General features: G+C 36.6%; 1 protein-coding gene across 7 annotated transcripts in view; it reads right to left on the reverse strand.

The window, feature by feature from the left end:
* Positions 1–1292: 1292 nt before the first annotated feature.
* Positions 1293–12566, reverse strand: part of LOC115449996 (probable phospholipid-transporting ATPase IA) — an 87000-nt gene continuing 75726 nt past the window's right edge. For 3 of the 7 annotated variants that reach the window (XM_037441597.1, XM_037441602.1, XM_037441601.1), the window contains 5 exons: positions 12354–12545; positions 12019–12137; positions 11556–11690; positions 10381–10479; positions 2176–2734 (listed from right to left, as the gene is read on the reverse strand). In XM_037441597.1, coding sequence (XP_037297494.1) covers positions 2542–2734; positions 10381–10479; positions 11556–11690; positions 12019–12137; positions 12354–12545 — 738 coding nt within the window. In that variant the 3' untranslated portion in view covers positions 2176–2541. The other 4 variants (XM_037441598.1, XM_037441600.1, XM_037441603.1 and 1 more) reach the window with 4 other exon arrangements.

A 12566-nucleotide genomic window follows, 5' to 3' on the forward strand; every position in this document is an offset into this window, starting at 1 on the left:
TTTGGTAGATGGATCCTATTCTAGCTGTTAGATAATAAATATCTTAGCTTAAAATATTGTTGAAAATTGGGTTAAAACATGGTGTTAGTATTAGCACTCACTATAATTTCACATTCATTATTAATTTTAAGGTATCGGCAATCGTTCCTCACACGTTGGTATCTTCAAACCTTATCCTTTGAAGGTTAGGTAGAGACACTACTTTCAAATTCATACAGCACCTTACCCAAACCTCTAGTGCATTTTAAATAACTATATTTGGAAAAATAAATGTAAAGAAAAAAATATTATCGATATATTTGATTGTAAAAATATCTTGTTTCGTGGATATTCATAAAAAAATAAATCCTTGTTTTTTGTTTTATGTCCAAGCGAGTTGCACGCGCCTGCATCCCGTACACATCTGACTTCACTAACTAGGCCACAATCACATCGACAAAGATGTTACAATCTATATATAATAAAATGTATTTAAAAGCGCACTTTGTATATAATATACCTTTTGCAACGTGTCTTTTCGATATTCTATCGAACGAGTCAAAGTTATCGACATGTTTGTCGATGTCGATAGAAGCATATGAAGAAATATCGATAAATTACACAATTTATTTAAAAAATAATTACATTAAGTTGAAAACAAACGTGTTACTAATTTATGATCATAATTCATTGTTACTATCAAAATATTAAAATAATAAAACACAACAAACATTATTCATTAGCTATTAAAACAATTGCTTAAAACAGATCTTACGACTTAAGGAGTTATTTCATGTAGTGTTATTCGGCATTTATGAAAACAAATGTAATTACTGCGTGAATGTATCAGCTTGATTAAACTATTGTTAATTTATTTAAGAAAATAACAATCACATTATTTCCTATAATATAAAATTTAAGTGGCAAGCGTAGGGCAAAATTTATTTTTACTAATTCAGAAAAATATTCGTTTTTATAGTACACAATAATTCTTATTAAATATTTGCATCACTAGTAATTTGTGATCAAGCAAACTCTTTGTATTTATGGTGACTCGACCCAAAACCGACTCGATAGATGGCGTGGCTGGATCTATCGATATCGACAAATACCGCGCCCGTGCGCAGGTCTCCAATGTAAAAGCCGATACTCCCTGTGACCGAATATACATATGACAATAATTTATATACTTACAGAGTCTGTATATCAACTACACTTGTATACATCCACGTATAGGTACACATATAATTTTATTATTATAGACAAGGGACACGCGCAGGGTCTCTCCGTTAAGTACGGGAAAGCTCAACACTCACAATACATCATGATGTTAAATAAACAAAGGCATGTTTACGACAAACTAAAGAATAAATAGCTTGTAAACTAAAACTCAAACAATTTTGTACGTGAGAAATACTAGTGTGAGATGACGGGAGTGCCCGCAGCCCGCCCGCGCTCAGCACACCGTCAACACGCGCTGTCTCCGCTCGCGCCGCTCGTCCCGCTCGCACCGCTCGCTCGGCGTCAGGCGGCCGCAGCGCTCGCTCCGCTCGAGGCCCGCGCGCGCCGCTCACGAGTGCGGCGCGCGCGGCTGGCTCGTGTCGTACGCTCGGATCACGTCCGCTTGCGACACGCTGCCACCCTCCTCTTGCGAGAACGCAAACCCATCTGTACCGTACACACATTACACGTTAAAATATTATAATCAAATATGAACAGATAAATAAATGTAAGAGTGAAAAAAAAAACAGCGTCTAAATTGCGTGTCGAACGCTAGATGTGTGATGAGAGCGCGGATCAAAAGTGTTCGATACTTATTGCGTATCGTTCAGAGAAACGTCCCCGATAGGGTACGCCTCGTGTGGTGTCTAAGAGAGCGTGCGTCTACGACGCTGCGGTGCCGGTGTATGTATGTATGTGTACAGTATTTTTCAACAGAACTTCCAAACAGCCTTTAAAATTTAATAATTTTCGTAGTACGTACAATCCACATCGACTTCAGTTACCTAGTTGTAACTGAACACGTATTCAACAGAGCTCTGTTCGGCTGGGCGTGTGCAAGTTCTGTGGTCATACCGTGTGGCGTCGGTACTCACGCGACAGCTCGAGCTCCATGGTGGCGCGCGTGCCCGAGCGGCGCGAGAACACGCTGCGAACGTTCTGTAGCAGGCGCGCCGTCTCCGTGAGGCTGCCACACAGAGCGCGCAGTGACACTACTTTGCCGACGATCAACCTTGCTCTTGGGAGCCTTATTTTTCTATTTACAATCCATCTAAACCTGGGAAAATTCCAGGACTTCCCGACCGTTTTGTACCAAATAAATTTACCTCATGTCCTCCAAAGATATAAGCGTGAACGAGTAAATAAGCGTATATTGTGTCACTTTTCATACTCGTTCCATCGGTCAAATAATATTAAAAATATTTTTTTTATAAGAGTCAACTCACTTTTTACGCATATGTTTATCGATATTGTTTACAAAATAAATTTTATTTATATGAACAGAATTCAATTAACAATTTTTAAAATCGATTTTTTTCATAAAACAACCATATTGTGTGATTAATATTCTAAAAATACCACAACATTATCTACGTCTAACACATTTTTGTCAAATCTACTAGAGAGAGCATCGAGAGTATGAGAAGTGACAAAAGAAGCGTAAGAGGTAAGCTCATGCGAAGCCATGCAAGCGGTAGTTACCGTGGACTTACACTGGGCGAGCCGGACGAGCGCATGCGCCGCGTCCGCCGCGCTGCGCGGGAACAACACCACCGTTAGTACCACGCCTCACATCAACACCCCGCACCGACATGCACCACACCCGGCGCATGGCCGCGCTCAAACCTACCTCACATGCCTGACATTTTCTATTTTTAAACAGCCGTCAACGACAGCCATTTTGTAAAAAATGTATTAACATGATACTCATTTCGCTTTGTAATTTTATTTAACTATCGTTATTCGAATTATTGTGAGGTAGATTCGTTTCACAGACATATTGTTACATGATAAATAAGTATAATATATGTTAAATAAGATGATAGTATGTAGTATCAGATAAATTTCCACCACCTGTAATTTTTATAATAAAATAACAATGATATTGTTCATAATAAATAGTAAGCGCGTCACACATTACAGCCTTCTCAAACAAATACTCTACGGCAGATTAAAAAAGGAATTTCCTAAAAATATTATTATATAAAAAATCCTGCTCTATATTTGTAACTATGATGTAAATACTACCGTTTAATAAAAAATCTTATGTGTGCTGCGCTTAATACTAATTTGAAAAATATTATATTATATAAAATAAATATGTTTTGGCAATACTAAATAGACATTTCAAAATACTTATGGCTACTTGAACATTGGGTATGTATAAATAATGATTATCAGAACAATGTAATGGTAACAATGGTGATTATTTACAAACATTTACAAATATGTAGACGGTGTAATGCAAGACGATACACAATTTAAAAAGTGTTCTTATGTGGATATTTTTATGTAAGATGCAACACACGTGGATAAAAAAGGTTATTTTTTGAGTCACGTGTGTTGCCTTTAATTAAAAATTCAAAATGAAAATAATTATAAAATGAATTATAAGTATGTACTGTTGATTATTGTAATGAAAATAAAATGTAGTGTATACGTTCTATAATACTGTGCAAGAACTAAAAATATACGTACACATATACGAAAAAAATAATACAGTATGTCAATTAGCATTCAAGGATAAATGACCTGATTTAAAAAATAATGAAGTAAAATATTTTTCTAATAAATAAAATTCATAAAAAATAATAAAGAAACAATAAATTAGATGAGTTTGAGACCATTAAATATCACCTTGTTTAGCTTAGCTATTTAAAATAAAACTTATTTTAGTGTTAATAAGAAATTTAAGAGTTTCTTAGCGACTCTACATGTTTTTTGTGCTTGTAATGTGTTTGTTATTATTACCCAAATGTCTTTCGTTAATCAACATACTGTAAATAGCAAAATAAATTAGCGCAGGGTTGAAGGATACTAGTCGTTTGTACAACATCTCCATTTATTCAATGTTATTTACATTTTGGAAGATATTCATATACAAAGAGAAACATTATTCTCTATTCTTCGCAACACTATTAAAAGTTTGTGACAACGAGCATAGACCAGGAGCCACTGACAAGTCAACATCTAATAAATTTCAAAATATTGGGGCAAATATCACTTCGCACTTACTCTAGTATCAAAAATTCTAATATTTTATTGAAATCTTTAGCGCCACCGGCTCCTGGTCTACGCGTAGTACTAAACTAAACGCACAACAATAAATACCACAGTTACAACCGTTCTTATAGTTATAGATATAGGCCGTAGTGTTAATTCAACACGCACGCATACAAAAATATTAGAGTCAAATTTGAAGGTGGCATTTGTACTATTTCGTTTTCCATAAGTGTTTTGTTTTCTTTTTATCGTAAGGTAGTACTATAATTTAAACAGGAGCATATACAAGCTCAGGTTTAAAAATATCCTGCGGCCCTCAAACTGTAAAGGCTGTTTATACTAGAGATCTTCTATAAAAATTTCGTTATGTCAATATTTATTATACTGACACAAATAAATAAATGTATTAGCCGCATAATTAATATAGTATTATTATGTGAATAATGGTAAATTATTGCCTATGAATGATTGCAAGTTTTGATAAATTTATGATCCTCTATCCGTAGTAGAGGAGCCATGTGTCCAGCAGTGTGACAGTATATAATACAGGGCTGATATTATTATGAAATATGTCAAAATACGACCTTCAGTTTGACTCCTCTGTGTCACACGTAGGCACAGCTAGCATAGTACATAGCTGTCAATATATTATATTACAGCACAACGTATAAAATATCTACATTAACCAGTTGAAGACGGAGTATTTGCTATAAGTAATATCACGCGTGTAATCCGCACACTTTACGAGGCGCATTAAATTATGTTTAGCAAAGTCTTGAATAAAGTGCCAAAACGATATGTTTTTTTATATCGTTAACTTCTTCCAGAAACAAATATGCCAGTATTTTTATTATTACCACAGAAAGAAAAATTAACTTATATATATTCGAGTGATCAATGGAAGCACTGTACAGTGTAAATGTACTGAATATTATCAAGTGAATAAGCGAAAACATCTAGAACTTCTAATGCGAATAAATCTAAGAAAACTCTAGCACTTTCTGCTAGACAATCATCGTTATAATCGCCTTCTCGATCCAGCGTACGTAGATTATGAATCCGTAAGTTGACGAAAGCAAATTTCGACATCCTATCGTTTTTAATCATAATATATTTAACACGCCTCGTGCAGTGTAAATGCACCTTTTTATATATTATTAATGATAAATGATATAGTGGCACACGGGTTTAAAAACACTATGTACAAGGGAATGTGCAATGAATTATCTATATACACATGTGTATATATCTATATGAATGTATAGATAACGTCAAAAATATTAAGTAGAACACTGCAATAAAAACTTGAAAATTTAGTAAATATAAATGCACATTATTAACAAAAAAATAATCTTTATTTGTACATCGTTACAGATTAAAATTAAATAGTTTGTACCAACTTCTGTGTAGTTTTGTAAACTATTTATAAATACTAAGCTCTGTAAAAAAGCTATGTCAAAGACGGAAAAAAACGTTAATTACTTATTTTATATATAATTTTCTTTATAATTTCAAATGTCCTTTAAATCAAATTGTACCAAATATATCTTTATATTACCTTTAATAATAAATGTTACAAAATGCGTTATATTTGTGTACAATACTATAATCTTACATATTTTACTATACTATGAAACATAGGAAGATCTAAGCTACAAGGAATGTGTTAAACCCTTTAAATAACTTCAAGAATAAGGGCCGATTTCACGGGTTCCAATACAAATATCTGGAAAATATTTAGAAGTTAAAATATCACCTGAAGGTGGCTGGAGTTTTAATCTGGAAGATAACCAGCAATTTAAAAGCCTTGACCACCCTATTGTCTAAAATTTATTCATTAAATTTATCAGGGAATTTAATGCTTAAGCTGACAAAATAAATCACCAAAATTTATATTAAGGATTGTGTTGTATGTCAGGTTTTCTGAAACTTTATCAGGGAACCGGGGAAACTGGCTCTAAAGGTAACTTCATCAGGACTTGGTGAGAACTAGCTAACGAACGAGGCTCCGGCCTCTTGGCGGTAATCGAACCTAATAATTAAAGTTGGGAATGAACATTGCCCAGCAATGGGACTTTAGACTGATACAACTACAACGAATGTACAATCTAGCTTCTAAGAACGCGTTCAAGTTTGTGCAAATTATATCCACACTATATTTACCATTTAATGGCGGTTTTTTTTCTCAACGCGCAGGTCGCGTAAGCCCAGCTTTGAGAACAGTAAATATTTTTTAAATATTTAGTTCAACAAAAGTATAGGTAATATACAACTATAAGGATCCTAAACAGATTGTTCTAAATAAATAACGATGCAAACATTCGATTTTTTATAGACACAATACTTTTTATCCATCGATATTAGTAGTGTTACCTATGTTACACTATCAAACATTTAGTAACTCGAGAGGTAGCTTTACATTTTGGTATTACCATTATGTTTCGCGAAAGCAAGAACGGCCTACGTACAAACTTGATTCAGTGAAAATTTCGGAAAGTTTTGATTTTCACATACAAAAATTGTACAATAATTCTTTCTGAAGAGTTATCAGATTATTAAATTTTAGTACAGGTAATTCTACTAATTAGTATATGAATAAAATGTGGTTAGGCCATTCTTGCCTGTTTGGAATTTTTGTCCTTAACAATTCATAACAACCTCCATATTTTTATTTCAATATCCATATAAATTACAATAAATACGCATATAAAAATATAATTGAGAAGACATCGAATTCAATGACAATCTAGCTTTACAGTATACAATAATGGACTTTATACATATGTATAATATGTAATATAACAGGAACTTAATATTCAGGAAGTGAAGGTGCGGGGCCGCCTACTCAGTCTATATGTATGTACAGTCTACATAAAAACATCTAAGTATAGAAAAAATATTGCACATTTTGGAATGGTTAAATGATGGAGTTAAAATCGGTAACTTTGAAAATATTATTTATTCTACGATTATAATATAAATTTATCTTGATAAATATTTCAAGATATAATTTTTGTAATTTTTATTGCATTGTAATCTGAAATTAATAACATTATTAATATAAAATTTATCAACACGTATATTTTACATTAAAATAGTTTACGGCCTGGCCACGGAGTTTCGCCAACGAGAATTATGAGGCGGCGATTGCCTTATAAAATTCATTCGTCGGGTACTGCGCGTTGGACGCAGTTTTTAATTTATTTTAGTTCTCAGACCCGTCAGACAGTATCACTAGCAAATTTAGAGATGGCTAGACTTTAAATATCAGTATCGGCGGCCCCGCGAGATTTGCTAATCAGTCATTCCGGTGTGTGCCGGCGCCTACGTGTAGTGTGGGCGCCGGGCGCTCAGGCGGCGGCGCGGCGTCATATGACGTGCGAGTGTCGCGTGCGCGTGCGCGAGCGCGTGCGCCGGGCGCGCGGCTCGTGGCGCACGCCCGCCAGCGCGTCGGGCGCGCGCGCGGGCTCGGGCGCCACGCACCGCCGGCGCCACCGCACGCCCACCGGCGACCCGCGCCTCTTGCTGCGCAACATCACGCGTCACCACCCTTGCCACGGGACCCTCTCCTCACCACTCGACAACAGCGGTACATTCGCGTTTGTAACGCGTATGACCTCGTCTGATGTGCATGTACTCCCAGCACGATAAACAGCCGCAACTCAAGTTATTAAATCAATTTCTTACTTGTAAAAACTAACTCTAAAACAAAGTGGCGCGATGCACAATAACGAGTTCATACGCGCGTCCGCCTGTATCGCTGTGGGCCGGTGCGGCCCGTCGCCATGTGGCGTGAGGCCGGCGCCGCGCTCCCCCCGCGAGCCATCGAAACGGACCGGAGCCGCAGCCGACGTGCTAACACGCTCTACTAAATCACTTTAATCAGTGCGAGTGAATACTAGTTGCCGTTTACAAATATGTGCCACTACACAATATCATTTTCTTTTATCTTTGCGCACAGTGATTACACTTACTCCATGGCAAGTTTCCTCTATGATCTAAAGCTACATTTAATTGTATGTACACGAAAGGCGGTGGTGTTTGGTGCCGCGTCTCCGACGCCGTTTCGACAGCGGTACACATACACGAACAGTCTAGACTAGTGGGATGAAGCGACTAGGCCCGCGGGTGTGCGCGGGTGTACGCGGTGTGCGGGGAGGGGCGATGCAAAGCCAACTCAACAGTAAGGGTATACACTAGGAACGTTGCGTGCGCGCTAACTAATGAACAGAGACTTGCCGATAGATCAATATTATAGTATGATATTGCAGACATTTTGTCTGCGTTATTGACTGTAATCCTAATAATAAGTAAACTATAGGTTACCAGGGTTATATAAGTAAAGCATTATCATATTTATAATAATAGATTTTTACAAATGTGAAGTGATCAAATTATTACACTTTTTTTTATTTCAATTTGACACATTAGCTGATTTAAGCTGCGACAATAAAATAAAACACGAGCGAGATAATTGATCTATCGGCAAACGGAAATATCCATTGAAACAGAGACAAAGTTCAGATGACATGACACTGAAAACTCTAGCGGGATAGTATTTCAAATATACACACATTTCAGTTGAAATATTCGATGTATCAACGACAAATGCTTTTACAAACAACTTAAACAATATTTTTATGAAATGTGTATTCAAGTTGTTGAAAAAAAAGCGTCATCAATAATTAGTGGGCAGAAATATATTTTATTAAAAAAAATCCAATGTTCCTAGTGTATATTTGAAACACGTTCGTTTTGAAATCGATCTAAATATGTATCGTCAATGATCGAGTCGACTAAAACTCAGATTACTTAATAGATCGATTTCAACCAGCACTGCTATACACAGTGATAAGAATGCTATAGACATGAACATGTATCGATAAATAGACATGGACTATACAACGGATATGTACATAATATTATATTCCATATGGTGAGTGTGTATATGATATATTTGCTTATATTGTAGGTAAAATAATTCTAATATAGACTTTATAATGGATGTATATGAGCGACAACATGACCTGACGTTTATACACGTCACATGAAAAAAAAAAATAGTAAGTAAATATTGTAATGTCGCTCAAATACGATAATAATATAATATTTGTGTTTAATTACTTTTCTATAATTCTCGTTTGGTAAAAAAATATCTGAGTAAATGTGTATTGAAACTATTGGTTAGTTCTAACATTCCAAAACATACAAACTCACATTCATACACACGCATTCTCTATAATCATTAATATATTAATAATAATGTAATGTTTAAAAGTTAACCCTTTAAGGAGACACATTTTCACACAAAAACCATGCACAAAACACTTCTTATAATGACGACGTTCATAGCCGTCATGCATTTTTTTTTAAGTTGTGCCAGAAAATTACGTCATGCCAAATTAAAAGGTTAAATTAACACGTACAGTATGATTATTTTTATAGCAATGAATTGGGTTTAAAACTCCGAAAAAAGTTGCAGAGAAAATATGAATTATTAGTCTTGTATGTTAGCAATGTCCGAAAATACATAAAGAGGTCAAATCATACTGTACATGCGATAGTATTTTATATTATTAGGACTTTGAAATGATATAATGTATGTTTAAATGGCCGTTATTATTGTTGAAATCACGGGAAGTAAATATATAGTGGAGTAAGTTGAACGTTACCATTAGCGGTAAACCTATTAAATTAATTAAAACTCGCTATTTCCACCTTGTTTAGATCGTAAAATAATTAAAACTAAGGTATGTTATTTAGATCTTAGAAAAATTTGGATAATTTTCTTTGTAATTATTTTATCAGTATTCTATTTGTTACTCATAAACTTTAAATGGACATCTAAGTATCACTTTTAATATATATAAAACAAATTGTAATACATATAATTGTGTCATGCTGATATTAACCTCACTTTGTAAAAATTTTATATAAAGTACCTTACTAATAAACGCTGTATATAACTTACAAACTTATACAACATTTTGTCTTGTTTCCTGGGACGTTAATCACTCTATTTATCTAGACGAAACACTTAATGAATATAACAAATGTATAGAATATACAACGTGTATTAGTAAGGCGTTAAATCACCTATCTATAGTATCAGTAATCAGTGTGATTCGTGATCTGAACCGACGTGTATTGACGTAAGAGTATAGGAGGAGTACTCACGAGTGCCTCGGGTGCGAGAGGAGGGCGCTGGGGTCGCGCTGCTTGATCTCGCTCTCGCGCACCGCCTCCGTCATCGTCTTGAACGCTGAGTTGTGGATGCTGGAACCAACACGGCGGGTATTAGGCGATGATTACATCGACGTATAGTTACGTCACGCATCGTATATAGACGTGTAGCTGCTAAACAAAATTATTGATACCATATTTTTTCGAAATTATCGCATGTTTCCGCCATATTTTTGTATGTCCTTGCTATGTTAAGATATGTTCATACGTCCTATTTGTGGCTAAAAATATATTATTTTGTAAACTAAAATAATCGTAACTCTAACCTTGCATAGCGATCTTCGGTCGTTAAATCTTTGCTCTTATCAAATTATCTTGTAAAATTTGCAGTTCGAAACTAGAACGTATTCAATTTGATTAATTAAAACGATAGAAAATTTAAATAAATAACAAAAAAAACATGTAATGAGTTTAACCTACAGTTGGCTAAATAAAGTCTACGATAATGCATACATAACAATAAGCATACAATTATTGGTGACTCTATTCATTTAAGGTTTTTTTTTCTTAATTCTAAGCTATGCTAAATCTAAATGAATATTAATTACCTATAATTCTGAAATGAATCAATTTTACACATATGACATGAAAGTAATCGCTACTACACGCGAACACAATCTACACCGTGTGTGTAAGGCGGTATGTATGTTGTATACTCCGTGTAGGGGCAGTCGAAGTGCCGGGTGCGCAGCGCGTGCAGGCGCCGGAGCCGCTGCGCAGGCGCGGCGCGCAGCACGGCCGCCGCGCGCAGCACACTACCTGCGGGCCACAGCGGGCTGCACGCACACCACTACCCACCACCTACCACCTGCCACCTGCCACCTGCCGCCTGCCGCCTGCCTCACTTGCCATAACATTCAAAGGCAAAGACTTGTCTTATCTGTCTACACGCTCAAAACTATCGCCCAAGCAGTGAGGAACTTGATGAATTTTTTGTTTAAATATCACTTCAACCTGTGCTTCTAATACATTTTTTAAAATGTAGTTACGATGGTAAACCATTGAAAAAACATGTATCAAAATAACTTTAATTCTAACGGATACCCAAAATAAGCCCTTGACGAATTAGGGATGCTCAGGTGTCGATTTTAAAAAACATTGGCACTCACACAGTGACGAGCAGGTCCGGTATGAGCGTGGCGATGGGTATCAGCACCAGCCCGAGCCAGAACACCAGCGAGCTGAACACCATGCGGTCCATCCCACGCATCACGCCGCCGATCATCACCATCGGGTATATGTTGCTGCAACATCACGCGCAACGTTAAACACGTAATTAAAGTAATATTGAGTAGACCTTTTGTATGCGTACATTCGGCTGAAGTTACCAACGCAATGTTTGTTCGACGCCAATCAGCGTTATTGTGTTCTAGTGTGAAGGACGTTGTTATTGGGCATGAGACTAAAGATACTAAAGAAAAGAATTCGCAAATCAGTGCTATATACAACTTTGAATTAATCTATAGAGTTATTGCTATTATTTATGTGTAGGCGTGGGGCCTACCGCACTGCAAACTACTTGCTCATCTAGACATTTATGTTTATAAAAAATGTATCAGTGTAGAGCAGTACCTGTAGAGCAGTATGAAGAGGAACCAGAGTGCGACCGACCCCCAGATGGCGAGGTGCGTGACCCACGTCCACGAGTGTGTGGACAGGCCCGCCTTCAGGCACACGGTCAGCACCACGTACTGTCGGAACAGATGTGATTAGCGACTAATCTGTCATAAGGTATGAAAGGGCGCAGATCGCATCGTCTTCCGCCACCTGTTAATCTTACTAAAATATGAGGCCTGCACAACACACTATGTTAAGTATATTGCAGAGTATTTATCATAGTATACTTTTTAAATTGGGCAATCGTGGATCAGATCACTTATAGCACATTATAAGTTATTATAAGTTACCGTGTACACGAAGTTCCCGAGCACGAGATACCCGCCGTCCTTGCCGCTGGGCCACATCACGTGATGGCTGGCCAGCAACATAGGCAACCAGAACAGCAGCACCGAGTGCAGCAGCGAGTTCACCGCCCACACCCAGAACACGCGCACGTTGAACAGCAGCCCCTGCTGCGACGGGATGTACAGGACCGGATGCTGTAAACAAACACGCAACAT

Source organism: Manduca sexta, chromosome 22 (genome assembly GCF_014839805.1).
Source record: "Manduca sexta isolate Smith_Timp_Sample1 chromosome 22, JHU_Msex_v1.0, whole genome shotgun sequence".
Lineage (NCBI taxonomy): Eukaryota > Metazoa > Arthropoda > Insecta > Lepidoptera > Sphingidae > Manduca > Manduca sexta.